This window comes from Carassius auratus, chromosome 26 (genome assembly GCF_003368295.1).
Source record: "Carassius auratus strain Wakin chromosome 26, ASM336829v1, whole genome shotgun sequence".
NCBI lineage: Eukaryota > Metazoa > Chordata > Actinopteri > Cypriniformes > Cyprinidae > Carassius > Carassius auratus.
The window spans coordinates 8489138-8511564 of record NC_039268.1 but is presented as its reverse complement, the minus strand read 5'-3'; the positions used below and the strand labels follow the sequence as shown (position 1 = coordinate 8511564).

The following is a 22427-nucleotide window of genomic DNA, read 5'->3' as shown; positions in this document are numbered from 1 at the left end:
CCTGAATAAACTTATTTTTCGTAAGGCTTGTTATGTTATGTTTCAAAACCCTAACATTTTCTATTTCATTCCAGGTTTCAGTTAACCAGTTTCACAATATTTTGCAAGCAAAAAGTCTATAGGGTTGTGATATATGAAGCACAGCTCACACAGAAGCCACTTTCTAACCAACTGACAAATCAGAGTGACCAACTTAAACCCACTGCGAAATATGCATTGAGAAATCTTTCACCCTCAAACTAAACTCCCATTTGCTGGATTCCTATTGAAATGACAGTAAACGTTACCATACGTACCTTAAGAACGAACATTACCCAAATTCCTAATTTTCCACTTAAACTACTGCTTCATATGTCCTCAAACATCCATATTCTTCTGGGATCACTTGACCTTAAGAAAACACAGCCATCACGTGCCAAAAACAATGTTATGGACTTTTTTCCAGTCGTTATTATTACACAGATGCGTGTTTATCTGTGACTGTTGTTGTGTGTGTTAGGAGTGTTACTGTTTCACAGTGCCAGCCACCGTGTGTGAAATGCAATTTCAGACAGATCTGGAAGCCCACTCAGCCATATCAGAGCAAAAGAGAGACAGAAAGAAGAGAGGTCACCAATAAAGCTATTTTCACCAAATTTAAACAAACACACCATACCATCATCACATTTAACCAACCTTCCTCAAGTTTCCAACCCTTGAAAATAAAAATAAAAATAAAACACACATGCAAACAAATAAACTCTTAGGTATTCAGTTGGCCGGTGTTTCTCTGGCCTTTTGTCTTTCAGTTTCTGAACCTGCTATTGGGAACCACTCTCTGTAACCAGACACAATACAGCCCAGCTGCATTCACGGTTAACCCCACTATTCACACACACACACACACACGCACAGAGAGAGAGAGAGAGAGAGAGAGAGAGAGAGAAGGAGAACGGAGGAGAGGCATCTTCCTTGCTTCAAAAGCAGAGACAATAGCAACAATGAGATCACCGTTGTGCCCCCTCTGTCTCTTTCCGTCTTCCTCTCTCTTTCTCTCAGGGGTGAGGTTGAAGGTTTTTTGGGGGCAGAGAAAACTGCTCGGTGGATTCCTTGTGCACTTGATACACTCAGAGAGAGAGAGTGTGCGTGTGTGTGTGTGTTTCAACCTTGACAGATCAAAGTATGAGTCTCTGAAAGGGGGATACCAACCTTTAACAAATCCCACTGTTATCATCTATCCCCTATCCTCCCGCCCCCCCCCCCCCCCCCTCTCTTTCACAATCCCCCCACCTTATTAAAAATTTCCTCTATCTTCCATTCAGCATATTCCACAGAATGAACGAGATAAAAATGACTGAAATGAAACTGGACAAGAAGTGAACATATTAAACAGTAGAGAAAACCAAGTCTGTCCTGATGATGTCCGCTGCGGATGCAAACATCTAGTTGTGGTTTGTTAAATTTAACAGATCATCTATAAATTTTTTATATTTTTTCAATATTTTCCAGATTTTCCTTTCATTTCCTTCATGTTTTGAAACTGTTACCTTAAAGAAAGGTTTCTTTATTGTTTCAGAGGGCAAAGAGAACATTGTCCGACCCCTATGCCCCGGACCGAAGGCCTCCTGTCTTTCTTTATTCTATTTCTCCTTTCCTCCACTCCTCCCCTCGTCCATTCCTCCTCCGTTCAGAGAGAGTGGGCAGACACAATGCTTCTGTTCTAGAGGCCCCACAAGTCAAGTTCTCTCTTTCAGATCACTTCCCCTGGGTCAAAGGGCATCAGTGGGCTTTCCCCAAACACATATACACAACACACACACACTAAGCCATCCAAACCCTCTGTTACTTCCTTTCCTGCTTGTGAGCAGCTGGAAATCATAGTGTCTTGCTTCACTAAACATGCTTTTTGACTCCCTCTCCTTTTTGAAAGCATTACCATTAAGCACAGAAATTCCTAGTATTACATAGACACAATTTATTGAAGTATATGGAACATGTCTTTATTTAATTTCACACTTTCTTAGGACTGGGTTTCGATACAAATGTATCCATTCGATTCCCATTCACAAGCTACAGTCTGATTGAAATTCATTCAATGAGTGGCTGGCTAACAAGAGTCATTCATTTTTGGATTTAAGCTACACTTGTTGTGCTGTATGTTTCTGATTCATTAAAAAGAACTAGCTCCTAAGACTTATTCGTTGTAGGAATCAGTATGCAGATTGCACTGTATGTTTTTGATTCACTTAAAAACAGCTCATAAACGTCATTTGCTGCATGAACCTACCCTGTCTGCCCTGTATGTTTTTGATTCACTAAGAAGAACCGGCTCATAAGCATAATTTGTTTTCACAATTGACCACAATTGGTTGTGCTGTATGTTTTCACTACAAAGAATGGGCTCATAAGCATCACTCATTGCAGGAATCTGTCTGATCCCACTGTTTAGTTTTGTTCCCACTGTATTTTTCAGGAATCACTTACACTGATCGCACTGTATGCTTCTGATTCACTGGTGCACTAGTTGCTTTATATGTTTTTACATCTCAATCAAGACTTCTTTTCTTATTCAGGGTGCATGTCTTGTAATTGTTTAACATGCAATACAAACGGAAAACTCACAATGACTCAGATGAAAGAGAATTTCTTGTGCTCTGATTCTGCTGAAGCGGAGCCGAAAACGTCCCTTTTTTTTTTCTTTTTCATGCTCGAAATCGTGCACAGTCTGCACACTCCTTATCATGCCTTATGCTTTTCAAATTTGCAAGTAGTATAGACTAGTAGCTGCCAAAACTATCGCTCATGTTACTTTATGCCTTCAGCAAACCCATGAGAACGTCCCTCGCTGCGAGCGCGCTGACACACTCACATACTGCAAAACATCACAGCACTGACCACCCGCAGTTTCACCATGTCAATTAAACACACAAATTCATTTAATCGCCCCTCCTTCCCTGCTGGATGTGATGTGTTGCATTAATTAAAGTGCCAGACGTCGGCCTAATTGGAGCTTGGATGAACATTGATGTGTGTGTGTGTGTGTGTGTGTGTGTGTGAGAGAGAGAGAGAGAGTGAGAGAGAGAGAGAGAGAGAGAGAGTTAGTGTGTGTGTTCAACTAAGCCAGTAGTTAGCAAATAAACTTAGCTATAAACTGTAGTTATATATGCATCTATAGTTTATGCATGTTGTTCATTTTACATGGAGTATTACTGTATTACATTTCATACAGTAAACACTGTAAACTATAAAAGACTCTGAAAAGTATCCTGCCAAACTTTTTAACAGCAAGTTGTAGATCTAACAGGACATTTTACAGTAAAATACTGTTTAAAATACAGACTTTTGAAATGTTTTTGTAAAATTAAGTCGTCATAATTAACAGTAAAAAAAAGATTAAGTGATATTCAATGCAACAGAATTTACATTTGATGGGATTCTGTTTAAACATTTATGTTTCTTGTTAATTTCTGATAACAATCATCTACATTTGAGTTTTTAGTTACATTTTATGTTGCTTATTAATGTTTATTAGATTTATTTCATTACATTTGACATTTAAGTGTAGTGTGTTACCATGATGGTGTTTTGAATTTCCTACATAACACTCAGTTCACCGTCTGTTTATTACTATATACCTCAGCTTGTGGAAGGGCTATCTAATTCAACATTATATTATTAAAGTGGCTATCAGTGTATTTTACAGTTACAAAACAGAGTAGCAAGATCGCATGATAATATTATGACATTTTTACAGTTTTGTTTTTACTGTCAGTACAATCCCTTTAACCCTAAAACATTGCTACCATCATTTTTACAGTTTTAGCAACCACAGCTAATACCCTAATTTTCTATATAGCATTAAAAGTCTATACTGTTTGTCAATACATTTATTCTTTAAACTTACGTATAATCACATATTATTGATAAAGCTATTGATAACACCCACTGTGTTATTTTTGTATTTATTTAATGTATTTCTTGTTTTATTCCGTCCATTTTAATTATTTTACAACATCAAATTAAACTTAAGTGCATCATAATAAAGTGAGAATTGTTGCCTTGGCAATTAGCTGAAATTTTCTGGAAAAGTTCTTTAAATTTGACTTTATTGTTTATCGCTGATGTTTAGTTTATTTCAAGCAATGATTTTTTATGGTTTTGATTTTAGTTTCAGTTTTAGATTCATCTGAAATAACCCTGGGCAGCAAATAGACAGGAATCTTCTGGTGTAAGTCATACTGTGCTTGAGTGTATGTGGGTGACATCTGGAGTTCCCTCATGTACTGCAGGGGTCTGCCAAGCAATGGCTTTTTAAAACACACATGCGTGCGCATCCACATGCACATGCTGCGCCTCCCCTGGATAGAGATGTTTATCTAAGACGTGCCAGCGGTGACCAATCCCCCTCCTACTCTGATGCATCTGTCAATGTTCAGCAACTTCCATCTGTGCTCCCGGTGCTTGTGTGCATGTGTGTGAGTGCATTAAAATGATGTTGTGCATAGGAATGAAATAAAGAACGAAAGAAAGGATAAAGATGAAGGATTAATTCAGGATGCTTTTTGTTAAGTAATCACTGGTAGTTACTGAATATCAGTTAAGTTAAGTTTAGAGTGAGTTTGGTGTAAAATTACATTTTCAAATAACCTAGGCCTTGTTAGTTTCTGAAAACAAAGCACACATATGGACTTACTTTCATCTCTCTTTCGTTTGTTTGCGTCGGCAGGTGAGCTGATTCCCAGAATCCCACTGATGGAGTAGGAGGAGCCTGCAGCATCACTGGTTACTGCAGATACCTGGGTCACTGCCACTGTAGAGGCTAGACAGTTACAGAGAGGTAATGAACACCACAAATATCCTAAGTATACATGAACATGGCGGACACCATTATTGCTGCCCATTTTTAAATAGTTTTTTGCATATTTTAAATATTTTCCAAGCTTAATATAATGTATAAATATTATGATTAACTTACTAATTAATAGCATTTTACAACTCTAACAACTAATCTTACCTAAACCTTAACACACATTCCTGATGTTCAGTGGGGGTCATTTCTATGATATCACTTCTTGTTTTAAGACTTTTTTGTCTGTATGATGGTTATACAACATGAATTTTTTTGGATGCATAACATAACTTTGATTTGGCAGACAAAAGTTCTTCAAATATTACAAAGATGTGATGCAGTTGTTGTGAATTTTCGTTTTCTTTATAAAAAATAATAATAAACTGTTATCCCAAAATACTCAAAGGTATAATTTCGGTACCCACTGACTTGCGTTATATTGCCGAAAAGTACAGTGGATGTCAATGTTTCAAAGAAGAAAGTAAGTCACGCTGATTTGGAAAAATATCTCCATGATTAAGTAACAATAGAATTATAATATTTGTGTCAACTATGCCTTTATTAAAGCTTTCTTTTCCAGATTTTTTTTTTTTTTTAATGTAGTCATTTTAGCCATCGGTTCAACTGCCAGGTAATGCAAGGAGTGAGAAAATATGTATCTGTGTAAATGTATATTAATATTGATTGTATTAGGTTTTCTGTGATTCTAGCTTTTGAACGCTTAAAGCTTCCATACTTATGTCATCTGTTTATGTGCAGTATGTTCTTGAGTTTTGTTTTTCCTTTCATGGTTCTCGGCCTGGTGTTTTTCCTGCCAAAGACCTTTCACCAAAACCTGCTGTCACTCAATTTTGGCAACGTGCTGCCGCCCAAGGATAAGACGCTAACAAGCTAACAGCTTTTCGGCATGTCTGGCTGTCTGTGAGGTCTTGGCGGTAGGGGACAAGGCCACAAAGTCTTCTCTCTGTCAACCCTTCATTCCCTCTCTCTCCTCTTTATCTCACTTCCTGTCAGCTGACGTACAGCCTGAGTGACAGTACAGTGGCCCCAAGGGGACACTACGGTGTAGAGATGAGGCTAATCCAGCATCCCAACAGACTCTGCTAAAATGGAGAAGGTGGGGAAAAAAGAAAAACAAATCGTTCGGAGAAAAGATAAACGCCTTTGCTCACCCGCCGCTCTCGTTTGCTAACCAGGTGGAAAATGTAATGAATGCATATCCCTCCATTTTTTTTTTTAGTCTTGATTTATCGTTTCAATTATCTGAATCTCTTATTCTTTCGCACTTTTTTCTCCACGCGTCGAGGAATGGAAACCCGAAGCAAACGCTTCATATTCAAAATCCCTAAATTTCAATTTTCCGCCTGGGTATGAGAACTATTTATCATCGTAATCTGAAGGAGACGGAGAACTGGCGAGCGGTGTGCGTGCAAAATTAATTTAGATTAAGTGGAGGTGTGCGATTATGAAGATTACTGACAGTGAGACAAGCGCAGTTCAATACTTTATTAACTGCCGACGGGAGTTTTCCTCGAAAACTGATCTCAGACCATTTTTGGAGAATCCCTTTTGGTTTTTGGGGTCATCTGAGTGTCAGAACAACAGCACAGATTAAAGGTTTTTATCAAACATGGGGAGATAGATTGAAATACAGTACAGTAAATGTTTAAACATCTCAAATCTCTGTTCCTCTCAATGTCTAAGAGAGATACAGCCCTGCCTACGTAAGTCTTAAAGGTAAAGTGAATTAAATGGAGAGCAAATGAGTACTTCTTTAACTTTTATCTTTTTATTGACTTTCTCCTGAGATCTCAAATTATCACATATGTGCTTCAACAATGTCTTAAACTGCTTAAATTAGATCGTTTATTTGCTCAGAAATGCAAAACAATTAATAAATAAAAAATAAAATTGAATTCTACTGTTATTTTATATATATTTAATATATTTTTAATATATTTATCCAGTCTTCAGTCTGACATGAACCTTTAGAAAGCATTCTAAATATGCTGATTTGGTGCTAAAGAAACATTTCAAAGTTTTAAAAATGTTGAAAAAGTTGAGCTGCGTGTAGAAACCACGATTAATTTTATAAAAAAAAATCCTTGAAAAAAAAAATGGATGAATAGATAGGTAGAATAATGAGCGCTTTGATGAGTAGAAAGTTCGAATCTTTTGTAACATTATAAATACCTTTACTTTCTCTTTTGATCAAATATACAGTAATACCTATTTGCTGAATAAAACTATTCATTTCTTTAAAAAGAAAATAATAATAATCAAAAATAAAAAACCTTTCTGACCCCAAAACATTTGAATGGGATGTGTATAACAAAAAGCTTTTTTCAGAAACTACATTTCTTTTTTTTATATATATAAAATATGTAATTCCCTAGTATTTCCCACCAATAACTACATTTCTGTATTTTGAGAATTTTGAAATATGACAAAAGAATATGTGAAGTTGATTCTTACCTAAGTTATGGGCAGAGAGAGGTCCTGATTGGCCGGGTGGTTGCTGGACTTTAGTGCGAATGATCCTGCAGCAAAGTAGGAGCAAACAGACATTACCATGTGTTTAAGGTTTAGGAGCTGTGATACTGTATATGCTTTAATATAAGCATGCAAACATGTGGTGTGTGTGTGTGTGTGTGTGTGTGTGTGTCTGTGTGTGTGTGTGTGTGTGTGTGTGTGTGTGTGTGTGTGTGTGTCTGTGTGTGTGTGTGTGTGTGTGTGTGTGTGTGTGTGTGTGTGTGTGTGTGTGTGTGTGTGTGTGTGTGAGAGAGAGAAGTGGCTCATGCAGGCTGACATGGCAGCAGAGTCTCACACTTCCTGCATGGCTGCTCAAGCAAAGCACCTTTCCCCTCTCCTCCTCGTCCCTCTCCCCCCTCCTCTCTCTCTCCCTCCCTCTGTTTCTTTCTTTCTTGCTCTCACTCTCTGAGAAAGGTTGTCATTGTACACATTCTGTTGAACCAGTGAGCTGGACACTGCTCATGAATATGTGTTTCTTTTTTACGCCACTGACTCACTCCTGTTGTTTTCCTTTATCTATGTCTCTCTCCCTGCATTCTTTCTATCTCTTCTCCATGCATTGCTCTATCACTTCTCTAATCTACTGATCGCCTTGTTCTCAAAAATGTAGTCTTTTGCACACATACTGTACCGTTTACAGTACATTTCAAAAGTTTGGGGGTGGTAATGTGTTTGTCTCTTTTGTCTTAAGTCTCTTATGCTCACCAGGAATGCATTTATTTGATCAAAAATAGAGTTAAAACATTAATATTTAAAATAGTATTGCAAGTTCAAATAACTGTTTTCTATTCATATATATATTTTTCAAATGCAATTTATTCCTGTGATGGCAAAGCTGAATTTTCAGCAGACATTTCTCCAGTCTTCAGTGTCACGTGATTCTTCAGAAATCATGCTAATATGCTGAAATATCCACGTTGGCAACAGTTGTGATGCGTAATATTTTCGTGGAAACTGTGATAAATTTTTTTCAGGATTGATTGACTAATAGAACACTAATGTGAAATAGATTTTTTTAAAAGAAAATGTTATAAATGCCTTTTCAGTCACTTTTGTTAAATTTAATGCAACCCATGCTCAATAAAAGCATTAATAATAATAAAAAATCCTACTGATCTCAGCCTTTTGAACAGTAGTGTACCATACACTTTAATTCATATTACCAAAGTGAAGCAATACCACAGACACATTTCAGAAAACACACTTTCAACTATTTCAACCCAATACAATCTTAATACTCTTATGTTTCAGCCCCTCACATTTTAAGAAAAACGAAGTGAATTCAATTACTGTTGATGAAACCGACTGATCAAATGGACATCAAATAGAAAGAAAGGTTTGTGTCAAGTTAAATGGATGATTTTTACAGTGCACACACACCTGTTGATTGAGCTGACGCTGGGCACGCTGTCATTGTCACACACTCTCTCTGCCAGCAGTCTGTCTCGGATCTCCCAGGCAAACATGGTGGGGTTTTGGCGTTTGTAATCAGCGATTTTGTCCACGACTTTGGGTGTAGCAACCTTTGGTTTGGAGCCTCCGATCACCCCAGGTCTGATGCTGCCTGTCTCATAGTACCTGTGGAGCAGACAGATAGAGAGCTGTATATCACCAGGCAAGATAAACATAGGGAAAGAATATATGCTCATCCAGTCTCGCTCGGTCAGTGCACAGTTGGTTACTAGTAACACAGACACAGAGAACAACACATAGCTTTCACAATCGTGCAAAAAAGGGTTGTTCAAAGCTGTTTACAAAAAACCGCCACAGATGAGCACTTTTAAACCTTATATGTTACAGGAATTATAAAAAAGGGGCCGGTCTAAATTCTGAATGGATGAGACGCTTTAAAGCCGTGCAGATAACTGCACACCTGTGACCACACATTCTGTATTAATGCTGGATTAAGATACACGGCAAGTGTAAACAGCCTATATTTAAGCAAATGTTCATGGTTGAATAATCGTTTAAGTTATCAATTTTAAAAGAGTATCATTATATATTATTTATTTAATTAATTAGTAATAATAATAAAAACAATTAAAAACAAAAATCTATTGAAAATGAGGTAATCCGGTGGAAGAATTATTTTTAATAATTCATATTAATTAATAATTATTCTTATATGGTGATTAGGTATTCAAGAATAATTTTGTATTATCAATGTTCAAAAGAACAGCATTCATTTGAAATATGGTACATGTATCATTATTTTATTTTTATTTTTTGGGGGGAGGGGGGTGGTTTTCGACACATTTAATGTATACTTGTTCAGTAAAAGTATTTGTACTTGTTCAGTATTAATAAATGAAAAAAAATATTATTGACCCAAAACTTTTGATTAATATTCTGATATTCTATGTGATTGATAGATGGTATTAATAATAATATCAATATGATTATTAACTGAAATAAAAAAAATGGAAATTGTAATAATATTAATAAATGAACGCTATCTTAGATTATTAATATGAACACATTTATTGAACACTGATGTCTCATATATTCCTCTTGCTGGTGTTTTATCAAGGAACAGGTCATGTTGTGCATTACAGAGATTTTTAGCAAGGTTAAGGGGGTTTTAGGTGCTCCGCTTATTCTCACGTGTCTGACTGCTTTAGTTTAGTTAAAGTCCAAAACACAATCATAAACCAAAAGCACAGCTCATGCAGCACAGCCATGAAAAGCTCACCAGAAAATTCCCTCATTAACAAGAGAGCAGAGTTAGTCATACGCCTTATTTACTCAAACCTCACTTGCAGCCCACATATTAGTGTGTTTTCTGCCTGAGCAGTGAGAGGGAGGGAAGACGTTACCGCACACACACACACACACACACACACACACCGTGCGCCGCAGTAACGGATGAGTGAGTTGGACCAGGGCTGGGGGAAGAGGGTTGAGGCAAAAGGAGAACAATGGGAAACACATTTTTTTGATATAGCTAAAGGCTCTAGCACTAATCCACACCTTTATCCATTCAAATTCTGTCCTCCCCCTTAACCCCTTCCTCCCTCTCCTTCTCTCTTTCCTCCTCTCTCTCTCCCTCTCTCTCTCTGGCCTTCCAGCCATCCCTCCCGCCTCGGGAGACGTATGGTGCCAGTGTCATTTTGATGCAAATGTAAAATGTGATGAATCTTTTCTTTTTTGTCCCAGAAAGACAGAAAGAAAAGACGGCGCTTTGACTTTGGCTTCAGTGCGAGATTTGAGAATTTCTGAATTTCAACGTGTCGTCTTTGAAAGGAAGCGCTGAGTCAGCCTCAAGTTGAACCGCCGAAAGAGGGGATATCAAGCGAACGGACAGCATTCATCAGTGTATGGATATTTCAGAAATTGATATTTATTATGGATTAAGTAAAGGTTGACTTGATGAAAGAACGGAAGGAGGGTTGGAAAGCATTTAAAGGCAAGACTCCAAACACATACTGGCCCCACTGTTTGAATGCAATAGAGGACATTAAGCTGGTTTCCCAGGCAAAGATTAAGCCTAGTTCTGGATAAAATGGCACAGGCAATAGAGATTCTCTATTCAACATCCTTTTCAGTCTGGGACTAGGCAAACTCTGTGTGTGGGAACTAATCTGTGGTGTCTGCTAGCATAGACTACAAACAAATTTAGCCAACTTGACATTGCAAGTACATTGTTATATGAAATAATCATAAAATATCTCAAGAAACTGTCATTCGGCCTCTATAATGAGATACGAGGTCCAGCATGTCTAGTAAAATGTTCGCTAATAGCTGCAAGACTCATTCACTCTTTATTATAATACACACCTGATGTTAATCTATTTGTTTAAAGCTTGAGAAATGAGCTGCATAAAGTGATTAAAAAAACAGCTTCACTAACATTTTAATGTTTTTCAAAGAAAATATATTTTTTGTATATATATATTATTATTTTTTGTATATATATATATATATATATATATATATATATATATATATATATATATATATATATTTATTTATTTTTTATTTTATTTATTTTTTTGTGATGGCAAAGCTGAATTTCTTAGCATTATCAATGTTGAAAACTGTTGTGCTGCTCAATATTTTTTGAACTTTTTTTTTTCAGCGTTCTTTGATGAATGAAAGTTCAATAGAGGATTTATTGGAAACAGAATTTTTGTAACATTACGGAGGTACTTAACGTCAACTTAATTTGTCCTGAGTAAATACACATATCAATTTTGCCCCAAACCCTTTGAACGTTTCTGTACTTCTCAGTGCTTTAAATTTAATAAATACAGCATAAGTATATGGAAGTAATAGAAACCATGCAAAATAGTATACTTATATTAAATGGTACCTATATACTGCATGTACCATGGTATTACCATTGTTCTTATGTTACATGCAAAGTACATTAGTACTTTGGTACTTGTTTTGCTAGTGATGTTAACACAAAAGGCTTCTTCACTTTTCTTTACAATAAGCAGAACTCACCTGCCCAGTATCTTGCTGACGCAGCCGTGGCTGACCCGGAGCTGGCGGGAGATGTCACACGGACGTACGCCCTGATGGGCCAACTCTACTATCCTCTGCCTCACCACGTCAGGCAAGGGACGCCCGTTTACAAACACCCCACCCAGCTGATTCACCCCTCCATGCCCTGCAGACACAAACAAAAATAAAAGAGAAACTGAGAAAATCATATCTTCCTTAAACACTGAAGCTGACACATGGTGGGCAAGAAGTGATGCTGTCCAATCCTGGTTTGTGTGTGTGTGTGTGTTTGTGTGTTTGACCTGAAGGTTATGATTATGCAGTCTCTTCCTCTCCTGTTTATCATATCACCCCTGGTGGTCACCTAGAGAACTGCACATGACCTCCTCACCCAAGGTAGTATTTCTGTCTGTCTGTCTGTTTGTGTCCGTCTGTCTATAATTGTTGTTGTGTGTCTTTTTTGCACGGTGGGTGGTGGGATGGACCTCCTTTGTGGGCTTAGACTTTTGGATACCAATTTTATTGCATTCTTGTACTGTATATATTCATTAGAATTCAGTATCTTATCATCATTTCAGTGCAGAAGTTTACGTGGTAATCCAGACAATCTGTCATATTAACATACTGATTGCTTCAGAAGGGGAACACAAACACTTCTTTTTTTTTCATTTACACACACAAAAGAACTGGGGGGTGTCTGTTAATCCAAGCTACAGGGTAATGGATCTTAAATACATCCGAGAAGGCAATATCAAACTGGCCTTGTGTGCCTATCACTAAATACATAAGTTCAGCTAACAGAAAATTAAAACCCAACTACGTCTTTTCTCAATTTTCTCATTTTCTCAAGGCAATATGCAGAAAAACAGAATTTTCATATTTAAAAAAAAATCCTTTAGTGAGAGATTTGACCTGTTCGATTTCTGAGAGTAAACATTATTTATTATGCATTTTGTGTTCTGTTTCATTTCACCTCATTTTCCTTTCCTTTCAAATAATGTTTTAGTTTCCTTTTTTCTTTTTCTTTTTCTCTTTTTATGTGTCTTTCAGTTACAGTTTATTATTTGAATAACCTTGAGCAAAGTGATTAAGTCATAGAGTCAACTAGCTAAATTGAATTTTAAAAATGTACATTTAAAATTAGGTGTGCAAACATATTCCTCATTTGTAAGTCATTTGGATAAAAGCATCTGTTAAATGAATAATTATTTGTAAAACAATTCCACTTTTGCTTAATCTCCTGTTTAAATAAAATAAAGTAGGCAACTATTCCCACAATACAAAAGAAATACAACAAACTGAGTTGAAACTGGAGTGTAATTTTTCTCTCTCTCTCTCTCTCTCTGGAATGGCTTATTTAAATTTTTTAATAAATGCATTGCTTACAAATATATTTTTAGATTAATTTTTCAATTTTTTAAAAACTTTGTTAACTATATAAGCACTGATTTACAGTAGTTAGCCCATGTACAAAGCATGCATACAATCCAATGATGTATAGAGCAAGTTTGTGTTTGAGGGTAAATGAGAGCATGTATACGTGTGGACGTGTGTTTGAATGTAAGTGCATGTCATAGAGAGAGAAAAGGCTGCAGTAGGGATTAAACGAAACAAGCTATTCAGATGTGATCTGACCAAGACTTTCTCCCGTTTCTTCTGCAAATACGGCTGGCTTATAAATCGAAGGGTTCCTAGAGCTTTGATTGATTTCGAGGCAGGTTCCGTTTAGAAACAGCGAGAGCGGCTGAAAGACATTCATGCTCCCCCATCCAGAAAATAAACCCGATTAGAGACGCTGCTCCATTACGATCCGCTATCGGCCGCTCCGATTAAACCGCTCCAAACAGAGCGAACCAAACGCAGCAAAGCGACGTGACATCAGCGTGCTTTACAGACAGCCTCACCAAAAAAAAAAAAAAAAAAAAAAAAAAAAAAGAGAGAGAGAGAAAACAAGTAAGGGACTAACTTCATTCATGCATTGTAAATTCAGTGTTTTTGGAAAAGAATGCAGCGTTTGAAAATAAAAGCACAGATAGTTACATTTTAAAAATCTTATCTTGTATTGAAAAAGTTCAATCATAATATTAATGTAGTAAGTAATATATAGCCTATCGTTTAATAAAAGCGTTTAGGTTAGCTGGATTAAAAAGAAAAAAAGAAAGAAAAAAGTTTTAAAGAGTGGTGTTTTTTTATATTCATAATTTGCTTTTAAACTGTTGTAGGCTTTTTAAATCTGTTACATATTCGTTGTATAATTTGTTACATATTCATTATTATTTTGCCATATATCCTATAGTCAAGTTAATCATATAACCTATCATAGCCTGTTAGTAATTTATAACTCATTGATAATACCTGCTTATTTATTTATATAGTACATTTAGTTTAATTTGCGTAAAATGTAGCCAATCATTTTAATAACAATACTGTTGGGTTTTAAGAGGAGAAAACTAACAACAGAGCAGGGAAACTCATGGAAATTTCAGCAAAATCTTTATTTATTTATTTTTTATTTTATTTTGGTTTTTGCATAAACTTCAAAGCTCTACTCCTAAGCAAGACTGAATTATAATTATAATTATTATAATAATTATTATTTTAAGTTATTGAAAATAAATAGTATTTATAGGTTTGCATCTTACATTTAGCCTAAACAAGATTAGATGAAACAATGTTTGAATTCGCTTTAATTTTTTAAGATTAATATTAATCTGCGTTCGTCGTTTATTTCAATTTAGCATAAAACTGTAACAAATTTAGAAGACCAACCAGTGGCCTTATAACAACCGTATAACATCTAATTTACTGCCCCAGAGGGAGAATTAAATATAGGCCCTATAGAAACTTAGGCTACATTGTACAAGCGTTCACACTTTTTATGAGCACACCTTTTTAAAACCTGCAGAGACTTATTAATATTCATGAGCAAGAAAAGTAGACTATGAGTTTAAAACATCCTAAAGTCTTCTTCCTCTCTCTCTGTCTTTCCTCAGAGTCTCGCAGGTTCGTGTCACAGGCTGTTCTTAAAGCTTGCACCGTTTGACATTTTCGGTGTAATCGTTTTACCCCGCGGATTGTATTGAGATATTGTGGCGGAGAGGAAACGTGATTCGTTCTAGCTTCTGAAATCTGTATACATCTAATCCACCGTTTCATTCACCGTGCCAATAGATGTCATTTCACATAGATGTGCGTGTGCGAGTGGGTGGGTGCGCGCATATTTGGGTTGTGCGGTGGCTTGGTGCATGAGGGTTTATTCACCGGTGAGAAAGAAGACTGGAAGAGAAATAAAGAATGAGCGACAGAGGAACGGGAGAGAGAGAGAGAGAGAGCGACCACAATTGTATTTTTTATGTGCATAGGCTAATATGTGATTGGCAGCTCTTGGTTTTGGCAACAAAGCCATTGCGATTTTCCATTTTAAAACTATTTTTCCTACCAATTGATGACATGTAAATAGTTTAAATATATTTATAATAATTATGGATTTTGTAAAAAATTTAATTCTAAAGTATGTCTTGCCAACTTAAAATTCCCATTCATAATTATTTCAAGTGAGTAAGCTGTTTTTTGCGCGTCGGCGGCAACTAGAACAAGAAATGGGCTAAAGAGAAGGAAAGAGGAAAGGGGCCCTAACGCTGGTATCTTGGGGGACCACCGGTGTCCGCCATGTCACGAGTGAGTGACCACACATCTCTCCGCTACAGTGGGCAACTTCAGCTTCCGTTTTTAACCTCACAAGTGGCCTGTTTACAGCCACCCTCAAGCCAAGTATTTAAAGGTTACGGAGCCATATTCTCAGCTGCGGTTCAAGTTCAGTTTGTGTCCGCTGGCTACCGGCCTTGGTCGCGATCTCTTCCCCCTCTCTTTCCCCAGGGATTGTCAGACAGAAAGCCAAAAGCTCTAACAAAGAAACACGGTTCATAATGAAGAGAAAACTCCCCAAATAATTAGCCCCAACAGCAAAAAAATTAACCGTTATTTAAGACACTGCTGCCTTTTTAAAGTTGACCAGCAACAGTGCACAAAGTACTTTGGTTTCTTTAAATTTAATCAGAGCGTATTTTAATTATTCTATAATTCTGAAAGAAATATTAGAATAAGTGTGTGTGGGGGGGGGGCGTATTTTGGGAACTTTGATAGAAATCAAAAATGTAACAGCAGTTAGTCTGAAGTGAAAGTCTACCGTGGACTTACTGTGCATCGCTGCGAACGGGTCGTGTTTGCAGTGGATTTCCATCGGTCAGTAGAACAGGCCTTCCAGTGAAAAAAACACCAAAAAGTTTAGAATGTCCTTTTCTTGCTCTTTCAAAGGTTTCTGCGTGTGTATTCTGTCCTCTCTGCTCGGAAATGTTTCTCTTAAACAGTTTCAGCTGTGTGGAAGTCCACAGAAACTTTGTTTGGAAAATAAACTATTGAACCTGAAGCCCCTATAAGGCCTAAGGTCAAGAACAGAAGAATATACGTAAATAGATTTTGTGATTCTCACCGGGGTAAAGGAAAAGAGGTCATTCATAAATAACAATTTATCTGATTCAACATTAATTAATCAACAAAAAATGTAAATGGGCGGTCAGGGTACAACCATGCAGGATCACACAACTGCTTCTGCGGCCCAACATCCAGGGTGAACCAACTCAGACATCAGCTGGGATTCACAAAAACTGAATTTCAAGAAAAAGTCCTGGCGATATCTACAATTTGTAATATTAGTCCGAACAGTCTTAAGCTTTAGATAAAAATGTAGAAGTCTCGTTTCCAAGCTCTATCTTGACATCCTCGCTCCACTGACCGTGACCCGTGAACTGTGACTGAGGTTCGCACTGTCAGAGCGCGTCTCTAACAGGGGTCTGTACAATCCGGGTGAGGTTTCTGACAAACCAACTCATTTATTTCATGTCCGTCGTATCTTCACGTAAACCTTGCGTTTCCTTGCATCTTGATCTTCTGATCGCCCAAAACGCGTTCTCAGACTCTCTTTTTAGAAAGAAACAAAATGCAGGTTAACTCCGACAACACGAAGATCCCCAAACAAAAGACATACGACCGTGGATTTATGAGATTACAAAGTACGTGGTATGAACCCCGAATCAAAATGTTTGCCAAAGTTAAATAGAAAATAAAAAACAGCCATTGCGCGAAGAATTTTAACTTGAAAAAAAATGTCCAAGAAATGTCCTGAAGAAGAAAACTGGGTTTATCAAGTTTTGAACCAGTGCGTAAAAATCCACGGAAAGTCTCAGATGTCTGATAAGGTAGTGTAATTTGTCGGTCTGGTCGCGTCGGATGTTCTTCCCGTGTGAGCGCTCCGTCGGCGAGAAGCAGTGCCCGATCCTCCGTCCTCACCGCGCAATCACTGCACGAGCTCACGGCGCGTTTCAGAACCTGCTCTCGTGTGGACAGCGCCAAGCTACAGCGCTCTGAATCTACTACCGAGCGCGAGCGCGACTGTCAATCAAGATAAGCCTACCTATCCGGGCTCTGCACCTCTGCCGTCACAATCGCCCTGAGTCGCGCTCAGATAAAGACGACACCGATTGGCTAACACTCAGCCAATATGAAAGTGACGTGCAGTCCCAATTGTGCACTGACAAATAGGGAGTCTTGAATCGAAGTTGGTTCAGTGGTGTCGCTGATCCCGTGTCTAATTTCAATTAAGGAAGGGGATAAAATTGAAATTTTCAAATATCCGTTTGCACTCTTTTCAGTCTTCCAATTAATAAATAGTTAATAATAAGGTATTGCGTCAAAATATTTTCAATTATATGAATAAGACAATATAATGCATTGGAAATCATTTAAACATATTGCTTATGGCATTTGACACGTTGTAGCATTTCACTGAACGACATGTGCATATAAGACAAAAAAAACAATGCATATAAAATAAATTTACAGAGTTTTTCAAAGAGTATTGTATTTGCAAAGTATTTAGAAATTATAAATATCGCACTTGCGCGTGCAGTTAAGCCTACGACTTCAAATCATAAACAAGTTAGATTTTTTTGTTTTGGGTAAATTGTTTGGTAAATCTTAATTAACGAATTGAATGTTTATGCATTCATTAAAGTTGCCCAAATTATTCGTTGTTATGTATGCGCCTTTGAAAAAAGATTCTTCCTTTCTACATTGTTTGACAGACACGAGCGCTGTTCCATGCAGACTTTTGCTCTATTTTCAAGCCAAACAAGTATTCATTACCAGCCTTCTAACAGATTATTAAGCACTTGGTATGTAATCATGTTTAGTTTAGTTGACTTAGTAACTGTGATTTGTTTTTTTAATAATGGTGATTATAATTGTTGTGGTGGCTAGCATGGTGATAAGTGTTATACGAAGAAATAACAAGCATTTTTAAAAACATAAAATTAGGGTTATCAACATTAATTTGGTCTTTAATAAAAACAATACTTACCTAGGCAAGAACACACGCACACAAAATTTACTTGAATTAAGTTAAAGTTAGTGAATTAATTAACTTGAAGTATTTTTTTAAACATGTAGTTGGTTTTTCAATTACGTATATTAATTTATGTCCTTATATATATGCTACAAAAAAACTTTTGTAAACAAAAACTAAACTAAAAAATAATAATAATTGCATCAAAACATACAACGAATTTTTTTTTGCATAGTGTTACTCGGTCTATTAAATTATGCCGAGATGTTTCTTTGCCTGGATACAATGCAAAACTTAACTCTTATAAAACATTTTTTTTCTGTTTGGAATGAGTACATTTTGGAGAAAGTAGTCGTGCATCTTCTGTGACCAATCACAGTGTTATCTACACTTAGAGAACAGAGACACTGCTACTCTACGTGCATTTGCATGTGTGGTGAGAAAAAAGGTAACTTTGAAGTCGTTGGAATCCCGTGGCTCATGCTCAAAATCAATGTGCTTAAACATATATTCGTCTTTTTTTAAGGCTTTAAAAGATTCCCGCGCGGTGCACTATAAGTGCCACGAGGGGGCGAACCTTTTGTCTCGTGTGAAGAAGCTGGATCAAGTCAGCTTGCACACACACACACACACACACACACACACACACACACACACGCACACACACACACAGAGTCATACTTGCATTTGTGGTTCACATGGTTTTTATACTGTACAAACTGTATTTCCTATCGCCCTACACCTTAACCTACTACTTACAGGGAATTAACTATTAGCCATTTTTGAATTTCATAAAACACAGTTTTGTATGTTCTGAAGTCTTTTGTTTCACGGGGACACAAAAACTATCCTCATAGACCATGTTTACGTTGTAGTAGCCTACCCATGTCATTTGATACATTTGTGTCCTCATAAACCATATTTACCAATACACACACACACACACACACACATTTATGAGCATACACACACGCTCACTTTTAAACTTGTGAAAACATAGCCTATATATAATGATAAACGTGTTGCAATATTAAAATATACAATAGCGCTGTTTGTAGATATTTTGCAGGCTATTCCGTATTAATTTTAATAAGATGTTTAGATGTGGGGATCAATTAAGTTATTTTACTAACATTAACAATTAAGGTGAACACTCATGTTCTTTCGAAGCCCTTATAGGCTTTCAGTTGACATTTCTCAATCATTTATTTGTTAGTTGTGTTGTTTTGTTCCTTATGTTGAGAACAAACAGATGAACAATAATGGTTGTATAACATTAGGCTGATTAAACGATTTACATTTTTTCTAGTAAATTATCTTAATTATTTTAGTTTATCTAGTCTGCCCCTTTTCCCAATAAATAAATAAATAAAAATACCAGATGTGGTTGCCCAAAATAATTTTTTCTGCATATATTTAGCAAATTAAATATTACATTTACATTACATTTATTCATTTAGCAGACGCTTTTATCCAAAGCTACTTACAGATGAAGACAGTGGAAGCAATCAAAAACAACAAAAAATAAATATTTAATATAATAAAATATTAAAACAAGTAAAACTAAAACAACTAAAATCATGTATAAAATTGCTTTCTGGTATGGATTTTTTTTTTTTTATAAAAGTGTATTATTCAAATCATTTGTTAAAAGAATAAATAATCTTAAATTATTTAACGCTTTGAAAGAAAGAAAGAAAGAAAGTTTGGAAAAAAAGTAATAAGGAAATAATGAGTCGGACTCAGATCACTTTCGATAATAAACATAATTAATAGTAAACAAAAATATAACATTTCTATAAAAGTGTTCAGAAATCTGAATATGTAATAATAATAATGTACATATTTCAGAGTATCAGGGTTTCCAGTCCACTCCAAGTTGGTCGTACTTGCAATGAATCACATCACTGACACAAACTCTCATTTTGTATTCGTGAGAAGTGGAGATTGTGTTTTGGTTCAATCGAAAGTTAAATAAATTCTACAAATTATGTCCCAGATGCTGTCACTGAGAAAAAAAATGCTCTGGATGAAACACACAGAACCTCTAACCAAAGGACTGCAAGACTATCAGATGTCTAAGCTTATGCCTATTCCATCAGTTAAAGGCAGTGACCTATTTATCAAATATATATTTATGACACAGTGGGCCAATTAAAAAAAATATATATATATAATAATAATAATAATAAAAATCACCAGAAAAATAAAGACACGATAACCTAAAATAGGCCACAATGTCGCATGCTATTATTATTTATAATCTTCAAGGATAGCTAGGCGTATCGTTTTGAACCAGGTGAGATGAACCACCTTTACTGCTTTAGTTTGCAGAGCAATTTAAGAACATGTCAGTTTAAGAAACATGTCTCATTTTGTTAAGAAAAGTAATGCATGTCCCCTTGTATAGCTTTATACTTTTCAAAGTACCATTTCTACATGACAACAATCAATTTTGAGTACTGTGCGATTTGTGTAGGCCTGTCTCACGTTTAGCAAAGTAACAAGCACCAACACCGACAGAATTTACACATAAATCTCGATTGCACGCGCCGTTTCATTGGGAGTTCAAGATGTGACGCGTGAACGACGGACGTTTATGAAAACACAGAACTGTTTTCTATTGAATCCATGGACTGAACACTCATAATTCATACTTTTGGATTCTGAATGAAAAGATCTGCAATATAGACACTCACACTCGGGCTCAAACCCTTCCCATTGGAGCATACATCTTTCAACCACCTCATTGTGTGACAGGAAATGTAATTGGTTTCACGTATAGTTCTGTTTTGAAATTTCTTGTGACGGTTTTGAATTTTGATTATGTCCCTTTGGATTGTAATAGTCCCGACAAATAGGCCTAAACCCAGCACACTTCAAGCTCAAAAATACGTTGCTGTCAAAATCACAGAGTCAGCAAAGGTGTGGCCAAAATGTAAGCTTATAGAATATCTAGGCCCGTGTTGTTCTAGATTTCTGATTTTAAAAGTGTCACAAAATGAACTTTCAAAATGCATATCAATATAAGGATCAATCCAAAAACCAAACAGTTTTATAAAACACATATAAGCCCGTGTAGTTAGTGCACAAATGCTGTATTTGTTAGTTTAGTTTTGTAAAAGAGAGACATTTTTATTAGTAGACAACTTTGTACAAACAATGGTAGTTCAAATGAAATGGAGAAACAAGGCCCTACCCGACCGTCCGATGCGCAGAGATGGACCCTTTTGGTCCAAGTCCATGCCGTGGCTAGCGGTTGGACAGAGGGATGAGCGGGGGGTGGGGGGGGTGAGAACAAAAAAAGTTCCCTCTCCTATGTCCTCTGTTGCTTTTCACTCTGCTCTTTTTTGTAACAGTGGTTTTGACGAATGGTAGTTTGAAATAATGTGTCTCTTCCGCTCCCTGTTGCGCCGTTGCAATTGTTCACTGGAGTGAGACTAAACGTTTTAGGTGGAAAAGAGACTCTGAAGGAAGCGTGAAACGATTATGGGGCAAAGTCAAGAAAGAGCCGCGCGCTCATGCCCTCTTTCTTCCTCTTTCTCTCTCTTTCTTCCTCTCTCTCTCTCTCTCTCTCTCACACACACACACACACACACACACACACACACGCACAACTGCTCCTCTTTTCAGATATGGGCAGTGGTTCTATGCGTAGGCGCGTATATCTATTAATTTGTTGGTAACACTTTTCAAACATCACTTTCGCTCCCTCTATCTCTGTCTCTCAGTCATGCTGACAAGTTTAAGTGGGTTCATTTGGGATTCAGGAGATAAGTAAATACACAACATGATATTTAGTAAAAAAAAAAAAAAAAAAAAAAAAAAAAAAAAAAAAACATGTTAACACTTTTTTTTAAGGTGACCTTGTTGCATGTTAAATGTAGTTAAAATAGTAATTATGCATGGGCCTAATTGCATGCAAGTAACCCTAAACTAAACCCTTATCCCATAGTACTACTCGTACTTAAATGCATAATTACACTGTAACAAGGACACCTTAAAATACAATTTAACCAAAATCATTTTAAGCATGTGCCAGAATCGTAACCGAGCTATAATTTCGGGTTTATTAAAGTCAAATAACACTACAGTAACTTTTTTAAATATATTACGTTATAAAATAGGCCTATTTTATTTAAAACAGTACAGCATTCATTTAGATATATAGTCTATTATAAATTAATATGCATAAACATTTAGACATGTCAAACAATA

At 36.4% G+C, this 22427-nt stretch overlaps 1 protein-coding gene across 4 annotated transcripts in view; it reads right to left on the bottom strand.

Annotated features, from left to right (window-relative positions):
* Positions 1-21748, bottom strand: part of pax5 (paired box 5) — a 55433-nt gene extending 33685 nt beyond the window's left edge. Inside the window, exons 1-5 of one of the 4 annotated variants that reach the window (XM_026204039.1) lie at positions 21409-21748; positions 11810-11975; positions 8741-8938; positions 7304-7368; positions 4673-4798 (exon numbers count right to left, since the gene is read on the bottom strand). In XM_026204039.1, coding sequence (XP_026059824.1) covers positions 4673-4798; positions 7304-7368; positions 8741-8938; positions 11810-11975; positions 21409-21454 — 601 coding nt within the window. In that variant the 5' untranslated portion in view covers positions 21455-21748. Of the gene's footprint in view, positions 1-4672; positions 4799-7303; positions 7369-8740; positions 8939-11809; positions 11976-16006; positions 17335-21408 lie in introns of those variants that run through there. The other 3 variants (XM_026204036.1, XM_026204038.1, XM_026204037.1) reach the window with 3 other exon arrangements.
* Between the last annotated feature and the right edge of the window lie 679 nt (positions 21749-22427).